The sequence below is a fragment of the Penicillium subrubescens genome, assembly GCF_028828155.1.
Source record: "Penicillium subrubescens strain IBT 31985 chromosome Unknown utg000005l_segment0_segment0, whole genome shotgun sequence".
Lineage (NCBI taxonomy): Eukaryota > Fungi > Ascomycota > Eurotiomycetes > Eurotiales > Aspergillaceae > Penicillium > Penicillium subrubescens.
Window position 1 is genome coordinate 2,023,527 of NW_026643155.1, and position 24,234 is coordinate 2,047,760.

Consider the following 24,234-nt stretch of genomic DNA (forward strand, 5'->3'; position numbering starts at 1 on the left):
GCAGTCACCTGGGTAATCGAGCTGGTATGTCGGGGTAATCCACCTCCCGTAGACTGTACTGTAGCTTCACCGTCTCGCCCTATCACCCTATCACCCCAGGGCTGCCAATCAAATCCTCCCAACCCCCCCCCCCCCAAAAATACCTCCTCATGCACAGGCCACCCACACCGAATACAACATGGAAGGAACCCTTGAGAAAAAAAGTCTATTGTCAAACTATGAAGACAGCAAGAAAGGAAAGAAAAAAAAAACAACACCAGAACGAGTCAAGTCCAAAGCAAAACCGACACCGGAGCTCGTGCAAGGTACAACATTCAAATCTGTTCGTCGAAAAAAAATGGTAAGGAAACAGGTAGAGGGAAAGCTATGAAAGAACACGGGAAAATACACCGCCAGCAAACACCCGTCCCTAGTCACAGTATACATAGCGGGGGGATGCAGTCGAGGAAAGAATGGAAAGGAAGGAAATGCCCAGAGAATCTCCGTTTTCCATCACGCGAGTCTCCGGGGTGGGAGACTGGTCAACGGCTGCATTTCCTGCATGCCGCCGAAGCCAGCTCCCGAGCAAAAATGAGGTGTCAAGAAAGGAAAAAAATGACACAGGAAGAGAAGACCAGGGCGACAAGAAGTTTCTAGATGCAACTATGCTTTCTCTCCCTTTTTTGTAACAGTGGTGGCGTAATCGTACCTAAACTCCTACACCTTAAGGTCCTTCAGTTGCAACAAGCCAGGCACTTCATCGACCCTTCATTACCTTCGGATATGGACTCTGTTCGCATTTCAGCAGATAAGGAGCGACATCACTTCGAAGGAATGATTAGGGCAGGTCACGCATTTAAGCATTGCCGGAGGTGGCACCACCCAGCATGCCCTTGACCCGGTCGACCTGGCCGGGAGCGTAGCTGGGAGCCATCGAGCCGACAAAGAGGAAGAAGATGAGAGCGGCAGCACCGAAGATGACGAACCGGCGCTGGGCGGGACGGGTGTTGCCATACTCGGCCCAGGCACGGTTGGCCTGGCCGGTGTACTCGCGGATCTTGTCACCACCGAGCTTGTAGTAGACCAGACCGACGAGAGCCAGAGAGTAACCGAAGAACTGGAGACCTGAGACCGGGGTGCTCCAGATGAACATGGAGGCAGCCACCAGGAGGATATCCTTGAGGACACCGCAGAGGGTCATGACCAAGGAAGAGGTCTTGCCGATCAGGAACACCACGGAAACATTCAAGAGGAAGGCAACCATGGCGTTGGCCAGCAGGACCCAGATGCCGACACCGTAGATGTGGTCCATGGTCAGGCGGGGGAACTCGAGGAAGAGAGCGACGAGACCGTTCATGACTGCACAGACGGGGGCAAAGTAGTACAGAGACACCATGGGGTCCATCTTGTACTCGGCAGAGCTGAGCAGGCGCTGGACCATGACCAGGCGAGTGGCCTCGAAAACGATACCACCGAGCTGGAACAGGAAACCGACCAGGACGAACTTGATCTCACCAAAGGAGGCAATGATAACACCAAGGACGATGATGGAGACGTTTCCGAGAGTCTTGTAGTTGACGGGGGCCATACCCATGCCCCAAGTAGCGAGCAGGACAGCAACGGGAGTGGTAGCCTATACCAACAGAATCGATCCGCAATTAGCCCCAGAACTTGCTATACTTCAAAACCGACAGCTCAAAAGTCACTTACCTTCAGCATCTGGATAAAGGCAACGCTCAGGTACAGATAGGTCATGTTACCGCAAATCAAACTCAGACTGAACATAAGACCAATGGGGACAATTGCGCGGAGGTAGACACGGCCAGTCATTTTGACCGACTTGCGGCCGTCGAGAACGGTGGTGCAGCGGGCCAGAAGTTGGGTCATGATCGTCGCAAAAGTCAAGTGCCATGTTGTGAGAACGATGGGGAAGCCTGTACAGAGAGAGAAGAATGGTCAGAAACGCAGGTCAGTTTGTCGCGTGAGGAGGACTCGGCGACTCACGGAAGTTGGCGTAGTCGAGGAGGTGCTTGTTGAACAGGATAACGGAAGAACTGAGAGTAATCCAGACACTGCAAATTGTGGTATTAGCCTCGGGTCTCGTCTTCTTAACGATGTCTCTCCATTCTCTGGAGTGCGGGACGTCTCCGGAGAACGAGCTGCAAAATCTCACCTCACGTAGACAGCGGGGTGGAAGGCGGCCTTGGGAGCCTCCTGCTTCTCAACTGCCGGGTTCACGGTAGGCAGAGTCTCGCGGGGAGTCTCGCCAGAGGCGCGGACTTTCTCGCCGTCGGAACTCATAGTGAATGATCGAGTTTGATCAGAGAGAAACTGTCGGAATTCAAAGGGCCGGGGCCGAGTCAGGCTTCCTTGGCTAAACGCGGAGGAAGCCACGAGGGGTAGAGAACGGGAGAGATTAAAAGGCGATAAGGGACACTGGAGGTCGAGGGGTGGTTAACGAGTGTGTGATTGGAGTTGGACCCAAAAAAAGATGACAAGAACAAGAATGCGCCAACACCAAAAGGTTGTCTAAGGAGCGTGGGGGAAAAAGGATGAAGAAATGATGATGGAAAAGCAGCGGTAGTAGGTGAAGGGATGGAATGGAGTACGTACTGTAAATTTTCGGGTGTAGAGAACCACTGATCACTGGTCACTGGTCAGCAGTAAAGTTCCAGCACGGAGAGAAAGGCGAGAGAAAGCTGGAAAGAAGTTCTGGACCTTGGGAAATGAAGTGAAATGAGGACTGTTTAGTTGTAAAATAACACGCCGTCGAACGGCTCCGCTTTGGAGTCTCCGCTGCAAACAGAGTTGGGAACTTGAAACCAAAACGGGGGCTGCAGTCAGTGGCTGCAGTGTTGACGAGGCTTGTCAGGTACGGAGGGTGACGAGGGCTGCAAAGGCCACCTGGACTTTATCGGGAGTGTTTTGGGTGGGTGTGACAAAAGAATCATACACGCTGACCTGGTAATGACCAAACCAGTACAGTCCATACGCAAAACGCAGCCAACTCGTGGCAACTTCTTTTCCAAACCGACCAATCAACATGGCCAACTTCACCCACGCTCCACTGACACCCGTCGTCTCTGGTCTGGCTCACCACAGTCTTGTCCTTATTATTACCCGAATTATTGATATAGATTTCCCACATTATTGCTGGTTGGAATTGTTGACGCTATTCTTAGATTGGCATTTTTGTGACACTGACAGCCGAGTACGGAGACACTACCGCTTCATGGGATGCCCCAATCACCCCAATGCGGTAATTCAAGATAAGACCTTTCAGGACACGCACATTTCCAGGAACAACAAACAAATGTAACCGTCTGTCCCTCTATCACGAGTCACGACGCATTGGTTTGAGATAGAGAGACCACCACTGTCCTCGGCCAGGCAAAACCACTGCTGATCCAAATTACATTGACGGTCCAAAGGTCTGACAAGAAGGCAGGCATTACGCAAGCAGCTCTTAGCCCCGACCCACCAGGCCCGCGTTCAGTATCCCTCAGAGGCTCACAGCCATTTGCATCCGCCCTGGTCCCTTACGGGTGGAGAATGCGGCGATCGCCTTAGGAGGCTGTGTCTGACGCCATTGTCCCCTCTATCCAGGGACTGGGGCTCCACCACCAGAGGGGGGGGGAAGGGAAAGGAAAAACCAAAGAGCCAACAGGACCATCAACGGGGGCTAAGAAGAAGCAACGAAACGGTGCCTGGTAGGGCCCGGGGAACGAGGGGAGGACCGATAAGTGGAGAGTTCCAAATCTCTATTTTGCCCCCCTCTCACAATAAAAAGAAGCTTTTTTAACTTTTTCATGCCAGATGCCATAGCGCCCCTGCGGCCATCTAGAGTTGAAATCCTTCTCCGCCTGGGTACGAGTAGTTGGTTGTACTCCATACACCAAGTACCAACCCGGTTGTCCGTCCTGCGTATGGAAGAGATCCAACAGAGTGTCACTGGGGGGCGGGCCATGGCTCCAAGGGTATATGTAATTGAGGGGCCAACGACTTGCGGGCTCCCGCTCAAGAACTTCTCGGGCAACTTGTCGATCAATGAGATCGAAGCCTGGTTCTTAACTGAGAAGATCCTCGTCAGTCTTCCCTTCTTTGGTAGGGACGGACGGTCAATCAGTGGACCCCTTTTTCGCACACGCCGTGCTGCTCAGCACCTTGATCTATCGGAGACTGCTGGACGATCGTCCTACGGATGCTGGTCCGCGAAGGGTTCAGGGATCGCGTCTACAGAAGGCAAGAGATGATGTACATCAAAAATTGAGACACCAAAAAAGAAAAAAAAAAATTGAGACCGGGCCTTTTCGTTATGATCCATGCATATCGGTTACGCAAGCTGTAACACTCGAAGGAGTCTAACTAAACTACTTCTCTGTATTTGCTATGTCTAGATAGGGGTCACCCGACAATCCTTCAGTATATCAGCATCCTTCCGTGAGGAGTACATCCATGTTATGAAGTAGTAGTCCCTGTCAACAGGCGACATATGATACCAATCACTGTATCACATCCACTGAGGGACGCCAATTTCGCAGACCAGAGCTTAGCGATCCTTCCAAACGTGCCAAACGACATCGGTGGCGTTTTTAGCCCGTCGAAGAACCGATCGGGAATCGTTCCTCGTTGCTTCGGTTCCTCTCCCTTTGCCTGCCCCAAGAAAAAAAAGAGAAATTTCTAAAAGTAGGTCGCCCCTTGAACAAGATGCGAATCAAAATACTCCGAGATGGGAAGCTGATAACAGCATTCCTGATTCGTGCCGAGACCCTGAAATGTGCTGCCAAGGCCGAGGGGGAGTGATGACTTTGGCCGGATGTAGAAGAAGAGGATCGCATACACCTTGGGAGAAATAACCAATGACATTATAATCAAATTCTTTTGGTCGAAGGATTAAAATGATCATGATAAGCTCCCCCTCCTCTATGAAGATGAGAGCCAACGGCGTTGCGTGGTTTGTGATAGATTCGATAGTTTAAAAACCAGGGTCTGGCAGGTGGCGCTGTGATGGCGAATGAGATGATCACTAGCAAGACTTGGCAATCAAGTAAAAACATTTCATTTGATGATTTGACCCAAGAATCAAAAGAAAAGGGGCGACGAAATCAAATCTGTCTCCCCGGGTCTCCAGAATCAGATCAAAGCGTACGCGTTCTGATGTGTTGACCACTGCAGTAGCCTCCCCTGACTGTTCGCGGCAGCGCCCCTGGGGCCACTGGGGATGGTCTGCATAATGTAGTCGTTATCAGAGGGGGCTGGATTATGCGCTGGCTGCATTCATAGACTGTGATAAGAGAAGGGGGGAATGGGGAATGACAGTAGATTATTGGTTTCTACTGAGGAGATACTGTTCTGTAGAGATGATTTTAATATGGCTATCGGAGTTAACTAGCAGTTGATATACAGTCAAACAGGTAATCCGATCAATGACTTGAACATTGTGTAGTCTCATCTCTATTCCATAGTACACGGCTTAAAGAGTATCAAATACCTTATTGCAGTATTGTTTCTATCCGTTCATTCCTCGAGTTCATCTTCTATCAGCCCAAAAAGGGCCAGGCTCTGGAGACACAAAATGTTAACCTGAAACAGGCACGGCACCCCACTCTCAACACCGCTGGAACACTGGCAAAGTACCGGGTCCGTTTCCATGCCCCCTTAACCAGACGACATCATTGGTTGCCCCTTAACTTTGGTGCGGAAACACGACGGGCTTCTGGACGTTCTCCACCGCCCTCCACCCGAAGTCCACACTGTCCACCACCATAAGAGAGGTCCCGGCCACTGGCCACAGACCAGCTGGTGGCCCACGGTACACTACTGCTTGTCGTGTCCTCCCACCTTTCCTCCTTTCTCCATCTCCTCCATCATTTATCATCCTCCCTCTCTCCCCCCCCTCATATTCAGCCAGTTTCTCGCAGTTTCTCTGCTGCTACTGCTTTCTCTTATGCTGAACATCGCTCGCCGAACTTTTAAACGCGTGCCCAGCTTCCAGGACCTCCTTCAAGGCAGGATGACCCACCCCGACATGTAAGGACGACTCTGCTCCCTCCCCCAATTGAGCATCACCAAACTGACTGCTTCACCTAGTACTGTTGACGTTCTCGTCATTGGTGCTGGCCCGACTGGTTTGGGTGCGGCCAAGCGTCTCAACCAGATCGTAAGTCTCTCTTCTCGACTCTTCATCGTCGTCAATTCGGCGGTGAAGATTTCCCCCTCCTCCGCCCGAAAAAAAAATAAGGGGTTGGATGGAGGGGTACCACGAGAATCAGACCCAACTAACTCAATTGAATAGGATGGCCCATCTTGGTTGATTATCGACTCTAACGAGATCCCCGGTGGTCTTGCTTCCACTGATGTGACCCCTGAGGGCTTCGTATGTTTACTTCTCCGTCCCCGTCCCCGAGCGATGACCTCCGCCTGCGCTCCGCAAGATCGAACAATTGCTGACCTGTGAATCCCCGTTCTCTCCAGCTGTACGATGTTGGTGGCCACGTTATCTTCTCCCACTACAAGTACTTCGATGACTGCATCGACGAGGCCCTCCCCAAGGACGAGGACTGGTACACTCACGAGCGTATCTCCTACGTCCGCTGCCAGGAGCAATGGGTTCCCTACCCCTTCCAGAACAACATCTCCATGCTGCCCAAGGCCGAGCAGGTTAAGTGCATTGACGGCATGATCGATGCTGCCATGGAGGCTCGCGTTGCCAACACCAAGCCCAAGAACTTCGACGAGTGGATCGTCCGTATGATGGGTACTGGTATCGCCGACCTGTTCATGCGTCCCTACAACTACAAGGTCTGGGCCGTTCCCACCACCAAGGTAAGCGACCATAATAGGAAACCCCCCGCGCATCGCCTAAGTTCGCAAAACTAATCGATCCTCTTCCACTCAGATGCAATGCGCTTGGCTCGGTGAGCGTGTCGCTGCCCCCAACTTGAAGGCTGTGACCACCAACGTCATCCTCAACAAGACCGCCGGTAACTGGGGTCCCAACGCTACCTTCCGTTTCCCCGCCCGCGACGGTACCGGTGGTATCTGGATTGCCGTTGCCAACACTCTCCCCAAGGAGAAGACTCGCTTCGGTGAGAAGGGCAAGGTCACCAAGGTGAACGCCAACAACAAGACTGTCACCCTGGCCGACGGCACCACCATCGGTTACTCCAAGCTGGTCTCCACCATGGCTGTCGACTTCCTGGCCGAGGCCATGGACGACAAGGAGCTGATGCCCCTGACCAAGCAGCTCTTCTACTCCTCCACCCACGTCATTGGTGTTGGTATCCGTGGCTCTCGTCCCGAGCGCATCGGTGACAAGTGCTGGCTGTACTTCCCCGAGGACAACTGCCCCTTCTACCGTGCCACCATCTTCTCCAACTACTCCCCCTACAACCAGCCCGATGCCTCCAAGAAGCTGCCTACTCTCCAGCTGGCTGATGGCTCCAAGCCCAGCAGCAACGAGGCCAAGGAGGGCCCCTACTGGTCCATCATGTTGGAGGTTTCTGAGTCTTCCATGAAGGCTGTCAACAACGAGACCCTCCTCGCCGACTCCATCCAGGGTCTGGTCAACACCGACATGCTCAAGCCCGGTGACGAGATTGTCTCCACCTACCACCGCCGCTTCGACCACGGTTACCCCACCCCCTCCCTCGAGCGTGAGGGTGCCCTCACTCAGATCCTCCCCAAGCTCCAGGAGAAGGGTATCTGGTCGCGTGGTCGCTTCGGTAGCTGGCGCTACGAGGTCGGCAACCAGGACCACTCCTTCATGCTCGGTGTCGAGGCTGTTGACAACATTGTCAACGGTGCCGTTGAGCTGACCCTCAACTACCCCGACTTCGTCAACGGTCGCCAGAACTCCGAGCGCCGCCTGGTCGATGGTGCCCAGGTCTTCGCCAAGAAGGCCCAGCAGTAGATAATTTGCGGGTTTTTCCTCTTCTTCTTTCCATCTCAATGTCCTCTTTTTTTCCTCCTTTCCTTTTTTGGTACACTTGCACGAGATCACACTGTCACGGGAAAAAATACACATGCAAAGGGAGCATCTGAAGCGGCATCTGGGAGATGATCTTTGTTGGCGTTTCATGTGATTCTATCCTATCTCCCCCTCTCTATTTTCTACACTATCTATCTTTCTTTCCACATCTATCTATCCGTCTCCATCTTTTCCCCCCTGTCACCTAGAGTTGGACGTTGCTTGTGGCCTTCTTTTCTCGATACACACTTTTTTTTTAGACTTGCTTGATGTGGTGATGTTGCTCTAATTGAAGCCTGTTGACGATCATGATTCTCTACTTTATTCCTCGTAGAAAGTATGTACTTTGATAACTGTTTAGCATATAGTAGTTTCTCCATTGCGAAGGATTTTATCTCGTCTCACTAGCTCTCACCTAATACAGCCCCATGTCGCCTCCTCCAAAACGCCTCGCCTCGCCACGGACCGATGAACGAAAGATTAGCACAAATCATTAGCACATCTTACTATGAGAGCAACACCTAACAAGACGAACGGCCTAGACCTACATAGCGCTAGCAACAATACACAATAATAAATACATGTAACTTCCTTCGCCCTACACACCAACAATCCAACGGCAATCATACCCTCCTCTCACACAACCCGCACCATGGTTCGGCTGCGTTCAAGGGGAGATTGGGGTGGCGTTTACTACGTGGGCCCCCACGAGCCAAGACTAGCGGTGGAGATTGGATACCTGCCAATCGTCTGCATGGACTGGAAAAGTGGGTAGCCAGAGAGAACCTGGCAAGGGGAACTTTTTGGAGGAAAATGAGCTGGGATTGGCGAGTGGTTTTGGTTCAACGGCTCGACCATGTTTGAGGGTTGTGGGATAGGGAGGGAGGAATAGGAAGTGTGCCGTAGTTTTTAGACGGACAGTATTTTGTTGCTATCTATAGATTCTTAAACGGTTATTTGGGTGCCAACAGTGGCTACTCTGTCGCCATTCTAAGCATTGTTCATGGGATGTCGAAGGTATTCGTCGACCCCACGCAGTGTAAACACAGTTTCGTCTCCATCGACGATCGTCTCCTTCAACTCCTCTAGCACCTCATCCCATTGTGCATTCATTCCTGGCTGGTACCCATAGATGGTAAGACACTCTAGCTGAGGTGGCAGTTGTTCTATCAACGAGAAGTGACCGTCGTCATCGCTGCCGGTCAACCCCCGCGCAAAGTATAGCAACAAGTCCATATCGAGGCCCAAATGAGTCATGGCACTCAAATCCGCCAGTCCTGCGGTGTCTTCGCCGGTGTGACCATAATTTCTAATCTTCACATCGGTTTGCTGAGCCCCCAGATCCAGGTGCAAGACGCGTAATGTCTCTGCCTGGCTGCACAGCGCATCCAGCAAGTCGTGACCGTATATAACCGACTTCCAATCCTCGGTCTGGAAAGAACCAAAAGAATACTCGAATTCTTCCAGTTTCTTGCAGGAGCGAATGACATTCCCCAAGGTCCGAAAGCCCAGACACGACCGATGAATGCGGATGGTCTTAAAATGACAAGATGCAGGTTCCAGCACCTCGATGGCATCAAGAGATTGGACATCCTCGATCCAGCAAGTCTGCACTGCGGGTAGATTCCCAACCAGCTTTATACTGACAGACAACGGATAACCGGCGTATATACTATGCGTATGTCGTCCCCAAGGCAAAAGCCTAACACAGCGTAAGTTCTCTAAGCCCTGGGCACAGAAGCTCTCCGCATACCGACAGGAATTTGCCAGAAACTCCTTCAAGACATATCTCGGCTCCCACGTAACGCCCGGCATCCAAGAGATTGGAGCGAAAGCAAAAGACTCAAGATTGGGCGATGTTGAGATAAATATCGCGGCCAATGCCTGAGCCCACGGAGTAACACGGGCTTTTTCCTCATCTGTGGTGAAGCTCATCGATGTATATGCTGTGGAGGCATCTTCAGGGATAGTCGATATCTGTAGCCACATTTCATCAAATTCGGCCTTTTCATACCCCGCCCGACGTATAGCGTCCTTGAGGAGATTCGTGTCGTTGTCGGATAGCGAGCGCGTGTTGGTGGGGCGGGGTATATCGAAGCAGTAGTCCCCTCCATATGAGGTGTTCATCTCGATATGACGCACATACTGGCCTAGGGCGGGCCAGCGTAGTGTCCAAAGAAGAATTTGGAAGCCATGGCAGCAATCTTCTAATGAGCTTAGCTGTATTTGTCGATGGGCTCGCCGTAGCTGTGGTATACATGCGTAATGGAGCGTAGCGGACTGGTGGGCAAGGATCACAACATCTCGCAGGGGTAGATAAGAGGCGATCTCGGTGGTGATGAGAGTCGGGAAGTCTTGGAGTCGCATTTGGACACTGTGGTTTGGTAGTGTCCGTTCTTCCTTGTTATTCCCTGGCCTGGTATTGGCTGATCATGAATAAGGACGGTGGGACTTGGCGGGGTATCAGCTGTCAAATACGGTCGCAAAAGAAAAAGGGGGACGATGGGTGGGTGAGCCAGCAAGAAGAGTGAAGGAAACGTATATTCTATCTGGAAGCACAATCAACCCTCTGGCCCTGCCGTACTCTGCCAGCTATCTAGTACAACTAAAATTCTAGGTCGTATTTTCAGTATTTTATCTGGCTGCCATGAAAGTTCAAGCCACCGGCTTTGGGGCTTACGTCTCGAGCGGCAATTTGAGATAAAGTTGCCGAGGACTCGGTTAATTCATGCCTTGTTTTAAATTGGCATAGGGCGTTGCGTATGTTTGCGTCGTCAACAAGCAATTTGTATGCAAGCACGTTAGGTTAGTCTATTATGGTGATATGGCTGCATTCGATGCTCAGACGAGATTGTTGGAATAGGAAAGGGTCAGGGGTACACAATTGGTCTGATTACTAGCGCGTACCGTTGTCATGCTTCTACTCAAGTTATCGTATATTGAGACGTCTTTTTAACTAATGGCGTGAGCGATACGAGACAGAAAAGGATCTCGAAGGAGGCATTATCATATAGGTGAAGCGCGTGGATCTTCTAGACCCAAGCTTCAAACTGACAGGAAGCTGTTAATGGGCCCTTCAACCAGCAAAACTATACGTTTCGACTCAAATCCAGCACGCTCAATTTCCTATCATTGCCTACTCATCCCTAGCCGTGAGCTTCTTATTTCCAAGGAACATCCCCAAGGACCTCTCCACCCAAGATTATCGGCTTATTCAACTTTCTCTTCGACAGCCTGGTGCGAGATGGTCATAGTTCTTCCACCCTTCAAAGTAATAGTAGCCCTGATAGCCTCAATCTCATCAACCGGGGCAATTTTCTTTATAATCTTGGCTAAGCGGTTCACCGTGGACTCCGCATTCTCGCAAGGTCTATGATCTTTATTCCCGGAAAGCCAGTTCTGCTTCAAGTACACCGCTCCTGTGGCAAATACTTGTGCAATCAGAATCGACGAGATGAAGCGTGAACTGACGAATGCCCACAGTGGTCTGCCAACTGTAGCTGCAATATGTTCGCCATGACTTGATCGTATCGCGTTGACTGCCGTTACTCCCGCGACGGTAGCGGTCCATATGTAGATAGGTGACCATGCGTCACCCTTAGGAGTCCACCAAGAGTCAACGGTCTTCTCTGGGTGTTTAACAATGTTGCGAGAGACAATTTGGTACGATTTGGCATCTGGGAAGGCTTCGGAGATATCGAAGCAACCTTCCTGGACACGCACGGCGTTGGCGGGGTCGCAGTTATCGGAGCTCGAGAAGAGGACTTGTTGCTCGTTATCGATTTCGTCGGTTTTTATGATACGGATGTACTTCACTTTATCCGACAGCTTGAAGGGGGTACACTGTGAGCTGGTATCACTGCTCCATGTATCCTGCCAAACGAGTTGATCACTCTCACACCCACTGCCAGGCGGCCCATCAAAGTCGTAGAAGTCTAGTTTATAACCAGTCACGCCGGAAGCCATGATGCCGACGGTATAAAGAACAGCTTGGGAGAACAGCATCGTGATGGCTCAAGTTCGAGAGAAATTTGAAATTATTCAGAAGTTCAAATCTTCCAGCAGCAAGTGGAAGAAGACCTCCTTTACATACCCGGCCGTGGTTTTGAATCGAACTGCCCGGGTTTTTGAAAGTTGCCTGAAAAACCTGCCACCAATCTGCGTGTTTGTTCTGTTCAATTCAGTTGCCCGAAGAGAGAACGAGCGCCCCATGGTGCTGTTATTCAAAGATCAAGAATGCTTGGCCGACGTCGATGCGGGGGGCCTTGCGGATGGCGATGCCCTCCGCCACACGATCAACGTCCGACTTGGCCCCCAAATCTATTACGGAAGCTTTGTACATACACCGCTGGGGCGTCTGATCTCTGAAGTGACTTGAACAAACGCAAGTTATCAATTGGTTGTGTGAGGGACTTTACGAACCCAACTGATGCGAAAACCAAGATATCGGGAATTGGTAAAACGACTAGACACGATTGCTAGTTCGACGACACACCCCTTAGTCTGGCTTAGAGTAGTAATGGTATTAATTTCTTTTACTAAGGATATCATCAAAATATAGTAGAGTACGTAGTTCAAAGGTCTGAGTTTTCAAACTAGAGAAACGGACCAACTAGAAATGCTTCAATCACTCTTTTTTGAAAGGCCTTTTTAAATATCTTTCGAATCATCTTTCTTGATAGCACATATACCGTTTAACTGGTCAGTGCTAACATTTTTTTGACAATGTGTCGGGAGTTCAAACTTATGAAACCCTATTGTAGAGGATAGTAATACTATTACAGCGCTAAACTAGAAGAATGTGTGTATCGTCGTTTTAGCAATTTCCCTTTCATATAGCACGACTACGAGCGATCAAAAGCTCGCCAAGGGAGCAACCGAACTTTGGTACTGATAATCAAGTTCGAAGCTGCTGGTGCAATACTCCCGTCCATCTACCAATAGCCTGCTTTCTAACCGCCAAGTCAGTCAAGCCTCCCACAGTCACGACCCCGAGATAAAGATCTAAATAATATCCTCCAGGACTCCCTACTACCCCGCTATCGACTACAATTCTTTTCTGCTTTTTTCTTTGGTATCTAATATTCGCTTTCCTCAAATTCGGTTCTTTGGATCATCAGCTCCGGTTCCCTCGCCTTTGTCACAGTCACTTCTGTCAACCAGAATTGGAGCTCGTTCCAGAACATCGACATATAGAGTGAACTTGCAAACAAAATACAAACAGTCCTTGATAACGCGGATTTCAGTTACCTCTGCTCTAGAGCTGTGGAGTTCCGCAAGAAAGAGGAAGCGCATGCTCAAAACACTTGCCTGCTCGGCAGACACGGCAAAATTCACTAGTGGTGCATCAAATGTGGTGGTTGTCCTAACCTTTTCGGACGCGATACAATGGATAGCAAGGATATTGCTTCCCCGAGAGAAAGAAGATGAGAACGTTTCTACCTCTCTCTTGAGCGAGATATAGACAATTGAGTTGATCCGCACCAGAACGACAATACCTATTCCCCACATTATTGGGTATGATGTGACGGTAAACGAGTTTGGCTACCCCTATCTATTGATGGAAGCCGTTTCTGGAAATGTTCTAGAAGTCAAATGGCTTTCTCAGCACCAGATAAGCACAAGGCAAAGTTTGCTTCTCAACTAGCCCTCTATATCTATGAGCTGAGCACGATTCAATTCAGCCAAATTGGCCGCATCTTACACTCAGACGAGCCCGAGTCGCTCCAATTGGTATTATTCTCTTTCAGGGGCTCTCTAATCGGTCCGTTGTCTACCTCGCTGGAGTACTTTCATCGTTTCCGCCGAGCCCAAACAAAAGCAATTCTCCAAGAGCACAGAGGTGAACAAGAGTGGGAGGCAGCTGCTTGGTTCCTTGAGAAGGCAGTGACCTCAATGGTTACGGACGAACATATTTACGGCCCATTCCCGTTATGTCACATCGATCTTCACTTTAACAACATACTCGTTGATGGAGACTACAATATTACCGGCATCATCGATTGGAGCCATGCTCAGACCGTCCCTATCGAGCGGTTTGCTCTAATTCCCGAATTCATTCCTCCCCCAGCTGCTTCGGCAACATTCAAACAAGCAATCATTGAGTTCCGTGACATGTTTGTTGGCGCATTGAAAAAGGTTGAATGGAGAAGGACGGGTCATTGTCAGAACAGGAGGCATCGTTGCACCGTCGTTTCGCATCGCCCCTTTCGGAGGTTGTCTGTCGATGCACCTACAGCTATCCGTGGAGAGCCATTTTTGATGCCCGACTTGTTCTTCCTCTTTTGTATGGGAAAAGCGCTAAATGGGATGACTTTCAGAAGTTCCACAGTGAGCGTTCTCCACGAAACTTATCAGCTACCTATGTAGCGATATGAACTTCATTCCATTTCCATTTATTGGCTATTCATGAAGAGAATTTGTGAAAGGTTAGTTGAAGATCGAGTGTAAGACAGATAGATTCATCTTCCTTATTCCAAATATCAGTGGCGATCCCGATGCCCTAGGAGCCGAAGCCAGATTGGGGCAATTGGGAACCGTGGATCATAGTTTTCGCTCCATATCCAATTCTGTACCCTTTCCTACTTTTTGGCCTAGTTCGATACCTATGCGTTCTAGAGAGATGTACGTCTAAGAAGAAATGCCGTTGTCATTACGCATATACCTGTTCGTCCTTCTCTCGACTTCCAACCACCCTTTTGTGCAACACCACCACCACCACCCAAAGCCAATAGCTTACTCGAATTACTATCAAAGATGTTCACCGAAACTTTCAATGCGACTACCTTTTTCATCACTCATTTCTGTGAACAAGTTTGGTATTTTCTTAGTTGGATGCTCGAAACCATTGTGTTCATCTTCCAGTCCATTGCCTGGTGCATTTGCGAAATCACCTACGGAATCTTTGAATGGGTGATCCCTTGCACCGTGGCTATCGTACTCTTCTTTGTCGGTATTGGGTTGATCTTTGGTGTTTTGTTCGGTTTTGTGGAACTTTTAGGATTTGCTGCGAAAAAATATGCGAGCTCGGTACGCGATGCACGAGATCGGGAGAATTTTCAAGAGGCCAAGATAGATTTCTATGCTTGACCTCGAGAGATCTTGGGGATTATGTATCAAGACCAAAAATTATGACGAATGCCGCTGGCTATTGGCAATTTCACCACCGAGTTCGCTATATCTATCTGACTTCGCTCCGAGCTCACGACCACTATCGGGAGTGCCCTCATGGGCATCTCTTTGGACTTCTACTTGTTCAAAAGTTCGACATCAGGCAATCACGGCTCCGAGAAGCAAATGTACGTCGACAGTTGCAATGTCTTATTGAGTCATGTTGGCCAGCCACTATGATTTACTTCTCTTAATCGTTTCGGTCAATCTGAGCTCAAAGCACTGCTGGGTGCATACTATGTCATGTTTGCTCATCTATAGGCCAAGCGTGTACATTCAGAATGGTATGGACTCTGCGTTGTCAACTGAGTTGGAAAGATCTCCCGAGCCTTTGAATGACCAGATCTATTCATAGATAGTGAACAGGGCTGTGTAAGCAAACATTCCACTCAGCGTCTAGCAATCCAATGGAATTGTCGGCTCGGCCAGGTCAATATCGGAAGATACACCGCAAGACGTGTATTTCTGACCTTTCAACGCAAGATCACGACAGAAGATATATTTCTACTTGACCGCTTCACTAGAATGTCTCAATTCCTCGCATACTTGCATATCAGTATCAGTAGTGAAGCAGACATGCGGGGTAGATGAAACATTGGACTTTTCGATGCAAATCCTGGTTTTCGTGCTTCTATATTTAATATCATCCATGCCAGATCGAAAAATCTTGGCTGCAGCCTGGCGTGATGCGAATACGAGAGCAACGGAATGGCCCGACACAAGAACCTCGAAGCTGCTGCAACATATATGCCCTGAAGTACAATATCCAATCCTACTTATGAATGAAGCTTCCCAGCAAGGACGGAAGGGCCCGAATGCTTAATAAATCCAACCATCGTACTCGTTCAATCGCGGAATTTCCAGAAATAGCCCTCGTGGCAGAGGGACGCGTCAGTCGCTGGGGCGGCAAAGGCGACCGAATTGTGGGCCGAGGCGGTTGTTCTCCGCCCGCGAACTATACATAGCTTGGATTCTTTGGATCGATGTTTCAGCCCGGATCTAGACTCATCGAGACACAGAGAGTTTGCTGGGTAGACTGAGACACTCAAGTGGTGTTTCGTGAAAGAAGCAGCCCGGAGATAGGGTTCGATCTCGAGAATTGATGACAGTGGCTGACCTGGCAAAATTGTGTCTAGCTATTCTAGGCATACGTCCCTACATACAACCAATGTATGACTTGATTGGTCAAAATTTACGGAATAGATACTCTATCTTCATCGTTCTTTCGAATACCCTCATTATCATTGAGCCGAGCGAGTCTCGAAATCAATGTATCGCGAGTAATGAGTATACTTCCTCTTTTTCCACATTGTAACCCCACGAACCGGGCACCCGATAGGGAAATTTCATCACGGAGATCGGAGCTCGTATCCCTCCGTCAGAAATTGCTATAAGATTCAAACATCTCCAAACTTCAACATCAACGCCTAAATCCACCTGCCGGCATAATGTCCGAGCTCAAGATGCAGTCCAATAGCCAGAATATCTACGACAACCCCGAGTTCTTCTCGGCATACAGTACACTATCACGATCCCAGCAAGGACTCGCCGCTGCTCCAGAATGGCCATCCCTGCGCCACATGATTCTCGGTTCCTCCAGCACCACTCTCCCACAATCCCGAGTCCTCGATCTAGGTTGTGGCTATGGCTGGTTTGTCCGCTGGGCCCGCGAAAATGGAGCCAGCTACATCCAGGGCATCGACATTTCCGAAAAAATGATCGAGAAAGCGAAATCATTCGACAAAGATGCAAAACCCGCTTCCACGCCCGAAGTCAGCTACGAGATACGTGATCTAGAGACCCTCATTCTCGACGAAGAGTCCTACGATTTCGTCTACAGTTCTTTGACTTTCCACTACATCGAAGATCTTGCTCGGTTACTCCGGCAGATCCACTCTTCTTTGAAGAAAGGGAATAACGGATCTGGGAATGGAAAACTAGTCTTTTCGGTGGAGCATCCGATCTATTCCTCACCTGTTCGGCCGGCGGCAGATTGGATTGATGTCAAGGGTGCCGGGGAGGAGGAGGAGGAGGGTAAGGTGTGGCCATTGAATTCTTATAGTGAGGAGGGATTACGAGTTACGAGTTGGTTGGGCACGGATGGGGTGAGGAAGTATCATCGGACAACGGAGACGTATGTATCGTTGTTGTTGGAGAATGGGTTTGTCTTGACTGGGCTGAAGGATTGGGCTCCTTCGGAGGAGGATGTTGCAGCGCATCCGGAGTGGAGTGTTGAGCGTCACCGGCCGTTCTTCTTACTGCTCGCGGCGGAGGCTCGATAGGATGTAGTTATTTATACTGTGCAGATGATTTATGAAGAAGTGCATATGGGAATGGTGATATCGTGATTTGATAAGGTAGACTAGTGTGTGTAAGCTTGATCTGCTGCATCGTAAGGGCTGAAACATTAGAGACGTCGAATTGACCTAGAAGCACACAGCCAGGAAACATGCAATCAGCCCAGCCACAAGGTATTAATATTTAGCAGTATAATGATGCCTGTGTCTCGCAAGCGCAGACCGCGCGTAATCTGAAAACACGCCACCGCCGGAGATTTAGACACACTTTCGATCCGCACAGAAGGCTTCCAACACTAAAGCAGGTGGGAATGGCGTCAAAATCTTAGTTGGTATTCTCCATAGTGGGCGAGACTTCTGTGTTGGCCAAGCCTGCCTCGTAAGACTCTTCAGGCGCTAAGGCTAGGTCCCGCTGTGGAACAAGATTGATGGTCAGATCCGGTAAGGCACTGGGCGCGGCACTGGGCGACAGTTGGGAAGACTGGGACGTAGAAAGCCGCGACTCATCCTTCTTTAGAGTGGTCAATGCATCCTGGGGATGACTGTGACGGTGATTTTCTGCGCGAGGGCCTAGTAGTCAGCGACTTTATGCTTCCCGGGAGTGACATGATCATTGCTGCTAAACTTAATCTTTTCCAGGGGCAGCAGCAGACGGACCTTTCTTGCCGTTGGGGGATGGAAGAATGTGGTGATTCAAGAACTCTTGCGGTGGGATGGTCAATTCGGGCCTAGCATGCGAGGGCGAGCGTTCTCGAAGCCGGGAAGCTCGAGTCTGCGGGAGATTAGATGATATCAGTTGGGCCGTGGTGGCAGCAGGTATGGGAGCCCGGGTTGGGTCAACAATAGTTCGGTGGGTCGAACCATTCATCATCAAAGCAGGGAGGGTCGCTGGGTGCGTCCGAGCTGCCGTCGAAATCATGCACGAGGGACCCGAGGTCGAGCCATGCAAAGTGCAAAGCTGATCGAGCCGGCCGGTAGAATTGGTATCATTCGGGGGTTGTTTCTCAGAGGTTGTGGTGGTGGGATTGGGATCTTCTTGTTCAGCATAGTTCTGGTCGGTCTCCGCCAGGCTCAGTTCGTCGATGTTGACTGGGAGGGACCGAGCGGAGATCCGCTGCAGGTGGAATTGTAGATCATCTTCGGTCAGAGAGATGATGGTTGGAGGTCGTCTCAGCATGGTCGCTGGTGTTTTGTATCTGGACTCAGGTCTTTGCTTTTTGATGAAGGTGTCTGGGTGGGTTGAATTGAAGGTTGATGGGCTGTACACCGAGAGGAAGGAAAGCGCCATCCACAGGACAAGACAAGAGTATTCCTCCTGTATAGATTTGTTAGTATGTCTTTTGTGCAAGCAATCCAACTTGGTTATCGTCTCAATCGATATGATACATCTCTCAAGGGACCACCATGTCATTCTGGAGGAGAAATCTAGGTTGATCCCGTATCTGGTATGCAGCTGTGAGGACGACGCCTAGCAAGATACTATACTCGTCGGATATTACTGTAGTCATGCTATCGTTATTTCTGGTGTTAATTCATTGGAAGAGAATTGCATATTTATCATAGAATTATGGTAAATGGTAATTTTGTCCCTTTCATAGGAAGATATCTCCATCTGTACATAGAGTAATCAGTAGTGTTCCATACTGGCTACTCTCTCGACTCTAGGCAGTCTCCATTCCTGCTGGTCCAACGTGGCTATTATTAACTTACTACTGATTAGTATTATTATTATAATCCTAAATCATCCCTAATTCGAGTCCAACCTGTCAATCTCAATGCTCCGCCCCCCTCGAGACTAAACCCGATTTCCACCACCAACGGAGCCTCCTGTTGATCTCCTCTCTAGCCCCCCCCTCTCTTCTTCTCGATTCTCTCTATCTGCTCTCTCTTCTTCCTTCATTCTCTTCGCTCGCTGAACCTTTTCCATCAACCTTCCTCCTATTTCTCCCCTTTTAATCCTCTCGCGGGACCATGCCTCCGCGGTGTCAACGTTCGCCGTCTTAGTTCGTCGGCTGCCTCACATTTCTCCTTCCCCTGGCGAATCCCCCCCCCAAATCCGAAGTGATTTCTCTCTCCCCGACACCAGCACGCTCACCACCTTCAATCTCACCCGGTCGCCTATCCCCCGCCCAGCATGAACGGAGATCTGAGCCTCTCCCAATCGCTGGGAGGGCTCCGAATTGCGAATCCGGACGATTCACCCCTCCAATCTGAGGTCGCCAGTCCGGTACCAACGGTTCAACCGGACGGCTCGGTATCAACACCTCCACAAGTTCCCGCGCCGCTCGACGAGCGCCAGACGACCTTTCCTCCTGCGCCGCTCGACAATCCCCCAGTGAACGAGAACCGCTCCTCCGTCATCTATCCCGTCTCTGATCCCTCCCAACCAGCGTCGGCCTCTCATCAGCATTACGCTTCACAGCCGTTTGGCACACCCCCAAACCCGAACCGCCCCCTTTCCTCCGTCTACACGAACGGCTCCGTCTCGTCCCTATTGCCGCGGGATAATTCCTATCGCATGCGAACCGATTCCGGGGCCTCGTCCACTTCTACCTCACATTCGCGAGTAGATACCCGCGGCGGGTCGGCTGCGTTGCAAGCGGGAGTTCTGGCGCGCGACAACTCACACAGCGATCGGTCCTACCGTACAACTCAGATTCCGGCCAATGGGCCAGTGCCAATGCGGCAATCGTCTCGAGCACATGCCCGCGGTGGAAACCCAGCTCAGATGTCGCGAACACCCTATGCTATGGAGAACGGCCCGGCGCCCAGCAGCGAGGATTGGCAGGACCGCGGAGCTGCGGTCGCAGTGAGACAGGAAGTCGATGCCAACGGGAAGACGGTCGCTCGGTATATCAAGAAGGGTGTGCGGGATTTCTCATTTGGAAACACGCTCGGTGAGGGATCCTACAGTACGGTAGTCTTTGCGACAGACCGCCAGACATTGAAGGAATACGCCATCAAGATCCTGGACAAGCGACACATTATCAAGGAGAAGAAGGTTAAATACGTCAACATTGAAAAAGATACGCTGAACCGTCTGACCGACCACCCGGGTATCGTCCGGCTCTATTACACGTTCCAGGATGAGCGATCACTATACTTCGTGCTAGACCTGTGCAAAGGAGGAGAGCTATTGGGGGTCCTGAAACGCATGACCACCTTTGATGAAGAGTGTACCAGGTTCTACGGCGCCCAGATTCTCGACACGATAGATTATATGCACAAGCGCGGCGTGATACACCGCGATTTGAAGCCAGAGAATGTGTTGCTGGACCACCAGATGTATGTGAAGATTACCGACTTCGGAACCGCCAAGATCCTCAAGACGCGACGACCGGACGAGAGCCAGACCTCTATTCCACCAATCGACTCGACCGAGATCCCCGAAGACGAACGAGCAAGCTCCTTTGTCGGCACTGCAGAGTATGTCAGTCCAGAATTGCTGGTCGACAAGAACGCCTGCAAGGCTAGTGATCTGTGGGCGTTTGGTTGCATCATCTACCAACTCTTGGCTGGTCGTCCGCCCTTCAAGGCGAGCAATGAGTACCAGACGTTCCAAAAGATTGTCGCCCTGGACTACGAATTCCCGATCGGATTTCCCACGGTGGCTCGCGACCTCGTTGAGCGTCTTCTTGTCCTCGACCCTGCGCGTCGACTGCAGATCGAGCACATCAAGAACCACGAGTTCTTTGATGGTATCTCATGGGGCCCGGAGTTGTGGCAGCAGAAGGCCCCTCGATTGAAGGCATATGTGCCTCCCGCACGTGAGCCCATCAAGCTCAATGGCGGCGAAGGGGGTGACAGCTTTCCTCCGGTCATCTCGACTGCGCCATCGAATGCGACGACCAACAACTCGCGTGCGCTCCCCCGAGTGGTCACCGAGCTGCCTCCTCCCAGTCAGCTGGATATCGAATGGTCTCCCGTGTTGAGCAAATCCAACGAACGGATTTTGAAACTTGGTAACATGGTGGTCTTGTCATCACCCGCATCGCATAGTCCGACGTCAAAGAATGGCAGTGGGGACAGCGAGGCTCCTAAGAAGTTCTCGCGCTTCTTCTCTGGGTCAGCGACAAAGAAGCGATCACGGTTGGTCATGGTCACATCCTCCGCGAGGATTATTTTGGCCGCAGCTGGTGGTGATGAGAAGAAGGCAAAGACGGAGATTTCGTTGCTTGCGCCGGGGACACACTATCGGAGCACAACGGATACCAAGGGTCACTCCTCGTGGATTGTAGACACGGTAGGTCGTTGCCACTTCGGAACTAGATGATGCCCTAAATCCACTAACACAATCACAGAGAGATAAACACTTTGTGTTTGAAGATCCTAAGCCCTCTTCTAGCAACATCGGAGCCACTGCGGTATCAGCACAAGAGTGGTTGGATGCACTGGACCGGGCCAAAGAGATGGCCTCAATGCACCAAAGTGCTGGCTCTTATTCCGCCGAGGATGCCTTCCGCGACCTGTCATCCGGATTCTCCAGTCACGCCAATACACTCGATCGGAGTACAGAACTCCAAAACGAGGCCAATATTCCTCCTCCGGGACGAAACCACTTGGTGAAGCAACAAGCCGACTCGGAATCGGTAAAGGGGAAGAAAAGATTCAGCCGGCGGCATTCGAAGAATGGTCTTGCCGCTGTTTTCTAAACTCTAAACATTGGTGGTTTGTTACCTCCGCCCCGATGGACTTGCGCCGGATGATATCTCTGCAAACATGCCCGGTTCCTCGAATATCGCTCGGGTGTCTTGCCTGCTTCCATTTTCTTGGTAAGCATGTCACCTTATTCTCGTCGCGTGCTATCAGACCTTGGTATGTTGGCATCCGACTCCGTCGCTCGTCTTTTCGCTATTCCCTTTTTCTATACCGCAACCACCGGTCCGTCCGCTATACGCGCACAGAGGACACGGTGTTTGCTCTGCATATTGGTCATTCTACCCTTTGCATTTTACAGTGACGAGCGTGTTTTGTTCGTTTTTGGAATATGTTTTCTGCATTTAGAACTGGAAGGGAGCATGCGTGATTCATCTTTGCTGTTGCTTTGCGTCTATTCCAAGTCTTCTTTTCTTCGTCTCTTTTCTGTGTCTTTGCTTCCCTCGGTCAATTGTTATATATCCCTGATTTGATCTGAAGCATATTGTCGACAAACTCGCAACGCAGCTGGTCTTCCACCCAATGTTTCTTATCTTTTATTCTCTTCTTGTGCATCTGGCGACCTCGCTTTTTCTTGTATCCATCCTTGGGTCGTTGATTACCGTCGGGTTTTGTTGAGGCTACAGTAGAAAGCTGCTCAATTGTTTACTGACTAGTTCTGTGCTCCTTTCTCTCGCCGTATGCCTTGCTTATATCGGAGTAACATGAGCGAGATGTTTTTTTCTACCCTCTGTCCTTTCTCCTGGGTTTCTCATGTCACCTTCCTCCACTCACCGACTCCTTTGCTTCCATCGCGTATTTCTTTTCTCTCTAACTACTCATCCTTAATCTGGATGAACACCTTCATTGTGACTTTCTTTCCACTCAACTTTTCTTACTTCACTTCCCTTCTTTCACACACTTGACTGTTTCCTTTTTAACTTGCTCTTTTCCAATTCTTATCCTCTCGTGACAGACTATAGTCTGTGTTTTCTTTTTCTGGCTGAACTCCAAAATTGATATACCCGACTTTTTTTCTTTTCCTTTGCTTTTTTTCTATCGATAATTCTATCATTGTTGGACCGGTTGAATGGTCTCTGGTTGCTCGATTAAAAGCATAATTCTTCCTGCGCGAGAAAAGCATTTCTGCTATGATAGTATATCATGAAACTTCATCTAACTCTGAGAGATCGATTGAGACTAATATGTGGAGCAGGTTGCCGAAACCCAGTGAAATGTTGTCAACTCATTTGTATAAGAAGCATAGCTTGTTGCGAGTATCGGAGAGAAGGATATGCCGGTATGACTGATATTGGCCAGTGTGATTTTGCGTCCACTGTACATGAGATGGAAGATCAAATCCTCAGAGATCCCCCTGCCACCCCTGCAGAGCCTAAACCGCATCTATGTGATAGGTCTCTAGATCGAATTTCATGAGCGAAAGGCGCACTTATACCCTTACAAGTCAATGGAATCTCTAGATGAAATGCAATGGCTGTAAGATCCTTGTAACTCAGAAGTGAGGTCGACAGCGCCGATTCTACTTTTCTCTCTTCCCCTCCCTCACCATCGACTCACAACTCGACTCGTGGTATACCTCTGCTATAAATCGATTTATATACCTGTTTGAAACAATGCCAATATATCGGAAGAAGGGAGGTGCGTTCATTAGCCACTCCACCCAGCCGATCACTCATCACTTCAAGCCCGCTACTCCTCAGCAGGGCAGCGCTGAGCAGCCCGGTGGCCTCCCTCCCAATGGCTCGATCGAAGAAGAGACGCTTCAACGAAGTCAACAAATTGAGTGCTCATCAATTGGTCGACCACGATACTCGCGACGGTGAAATGTCGAGTGAAGCACCAGTGAGCCACCACCTCGGTATTCCCATTCACCTACTAGCCTTTTGTCACAGATACCTGAGCTATCAAGAAAGACGGTTTAAGAGATCTTTAGAAAGATCTTTCGCAAAAGAGAATGTTAAATCATATATGTGTACATAGTAAAGCCGTTTCTCTAGTCTAGATATCAAGGATCCAGAGTATCTGTTTTCTACTGTATCCAAAAGTTGTATATGTAGTGGGTCGTGCAGAAGCACAAGTTGTCATAAAATTAGCCTTGGCCTAAGAATATTGAGAAATAGACATATTTCCGATTCATACAAGCTGTTAGATAAACATTCATGA

The 24,234-nt window shown here is 49.9% G+C and overlaps 10 protein-coding genes across 10 annotated transcripts; 6 read left to right on the top strand and 4 right to left on the bottom strand.

The window, feature by feature from the left end:
- Positions 1-835: 835 nt before the first annotated feature.
- On the bottom strand, positions 836-2,280 carry glfB (uncharacterized protein; the record flags this gene model as incomplete). The annotated part of the gene is made up of 4 exons (XM_057153195.1): positions 836-1,612; positions 1,690-1,913; positions 1,984-2,051; positions 2,153-2,280. The coding sequence occupies 4 exons, from the start codon at positions 2,278-2,280 to the stop codon at positions 836-838; spliced, it is 1,197 nt and encodes a 398-aa protein (XP_057007533.1).
- A 3,646-nt stretch (positions 2,281-5,926) lies between these two features.
- Positions 5,927-7,891, top strand: N7473_007256 (protoporphyrinogen/coproporphyrinogen oxidase; the record flags this gene model as incomplete). Its single annotated transcript, XM_057153196.1, has 5 exons — positions 5,927-6,009; positions 6,070-6,139; positions 6,275-6,355; positions 6,454-6,804; positions 6,878-7,891. The coding sequence occupies 5 exons, from the start codon at positions 5,927-5,929 to the stop codon at positions 7,889-7,891; spliced, it is 1,599 nt and encodes a 532-aa protein (XP_057007534.1).
- Positions 7,892-8,938: 1,047 nt separating this feature from the next.
- On the bottom strand, positions 8,939-10,315 carry N7473_007257 (uncharacterized protein; the record flags this gene model as incomplete). The annotated part of the gene is made up of 1 exon (XM_057153197.1): positions 8,939-10,315. One exon carries the CDS (start codon positions 10,313-10,315, stop codon positions 8,939-8,941), a length of 1,377 nt encoding a protein of 458 aa, XP_057007535.1.
- Positions 10,316-11,158: 843 nt separating this feature from the next.
- Positions 11,159-11,953, bottom strand: N7473_007258 (uncharacterized protein; the record flags this gene model as incomplete). Its single annotated transcript, XM_057153198.1, has 1 exon — positions 11,159-11,953. The coding sequence occupies one exon, from the start codon at positions 11,951-11,953 to the stop codon at positions 11,159-11,161; it is 795 nt and encodes a 264-aa protein (XP_057007536.1).
- Positions 11,954-11,957: 4 nt separating this feature from the next.
- On the top strand, positions 11,958-12,326 carry N7473_007259 (uncharacterized protein; the record flags this gene model as incomplete). Its single annotated transcript, XM_057153199.1, has 1 exon — positions 11,958-12,326. The coding sequence occupies one exon, from the start codon at positions 11,958-11,960 to the stop codon at positions 12,324-12,326; it is 369 nt and encodes a 122-aa protein (XP_057007537.1).
- An 819-nt stretch (positions 12,327-13,145) lies between these two features.
- N7473_007260 (phosphotransferase family protein) lies at positions 13,146-14,317 on the top strand (the record flags this gene model as incomplete). Its single annotated transcript, XM_057153200.1, is given in 3 exon segments — positions 13,146-13,382; positions 13,413-13,578; positions 13,596-14,317. Coding segments are annotated over 3 exon segments (1,125 nt in total), but the record flags the coding sequence as incomplete, so codon positions are not given.
- A 387-nt stretch (positions 14,318-14,704) lies between these two features.
- N7473_007261 (uncharacterized protein) lies at positions 14,705-15,037 on the top strand (the record flags this gene model as incomplete). Its single annotated transcript, XM_057153201.1, has 1 exon — positions 14,705-15,037. One exon carries the CDS (start codon positions 14,705-14,707, stop codon positions 15,035-15,037), a length of 333 nt encoding a protein of 110 aa, XP_057007539.1.
- Positions 15,038-16,566: 1,529 nt separating this feature from the next.
- On the top strand, positions 16,567-17,400 carry N7473_007262 (class I SAM-dependent methyltransferase; the record flags this gene model as incomplete). The annotated part of the gene is made up of 1 exon (XM_057153202.1): positions 16,567-17,400. One exon carries the CDS (start codon positions 16,567-16,569, stop codon positions 17,398-17,400), a length of 834 nt encoding a protein of 277 aa, XP_057007540.1.
- A 132-nt stretch (positions 17,401-17,532) lies between these two features.
- On the bottom strand, positions 17,533-18,592 carry N7473_007263 (uncharacterized protein; the record flags this gene model as incomplete). Its single annotated transcript, XM_057153203.1, has 2 exons — positions 17,533-17,973; positions 18,073-18,592. The coding sequence occupies 2 exons, from the start codon at positions 18,590-18,592 to the stop codon at positions 17,741-17,743; spliced, it is 753 nt and encodes a 250-aa protein (XP_057007541.1). The 3' UTR covers positions 17,533-17,740.
- A 613-nt stretch (positions 18,593-19,205) lies between these two features.
- Positions 19,206-23,098, top strand: N7473_007264 (PDPK1 family serine/threonine-protein kinase). The gene is made up of 2 exons (XM_057153204.1): positions 19,206-21,658; positions 21,717-23,098. The coding sequence occupies exons 1-2, from the start codon at positions 19,550-19,552 to the stop codon at positions 22,065-22,067; spliced, it is 2,460 nt and encodes an 819-aa protein (XP_057007542.1). The 5' UTR covers positions 19,206-19,549; the 3' UTR covers positions 22,068-23,098.
- Positions 23,099-24,234: the final 1,136 nt, after the last annotated feature.

Coding starts and splice junctions, on each gene's coding strand:
- N7473_007264 (XM_057153204.1), top strand. CDS start 19,550: ATGAACGGAGATCTGAGCCTCTCCCAATCGCTGGGAGGGCTCCGAATT. Junction 21,659..21,716: donor CCTCGTGGATTGTAGACACG/GTAGGTCGTTGC, acceptor ACACAATCACAG/AGAGATAAACACTTTGTGTT.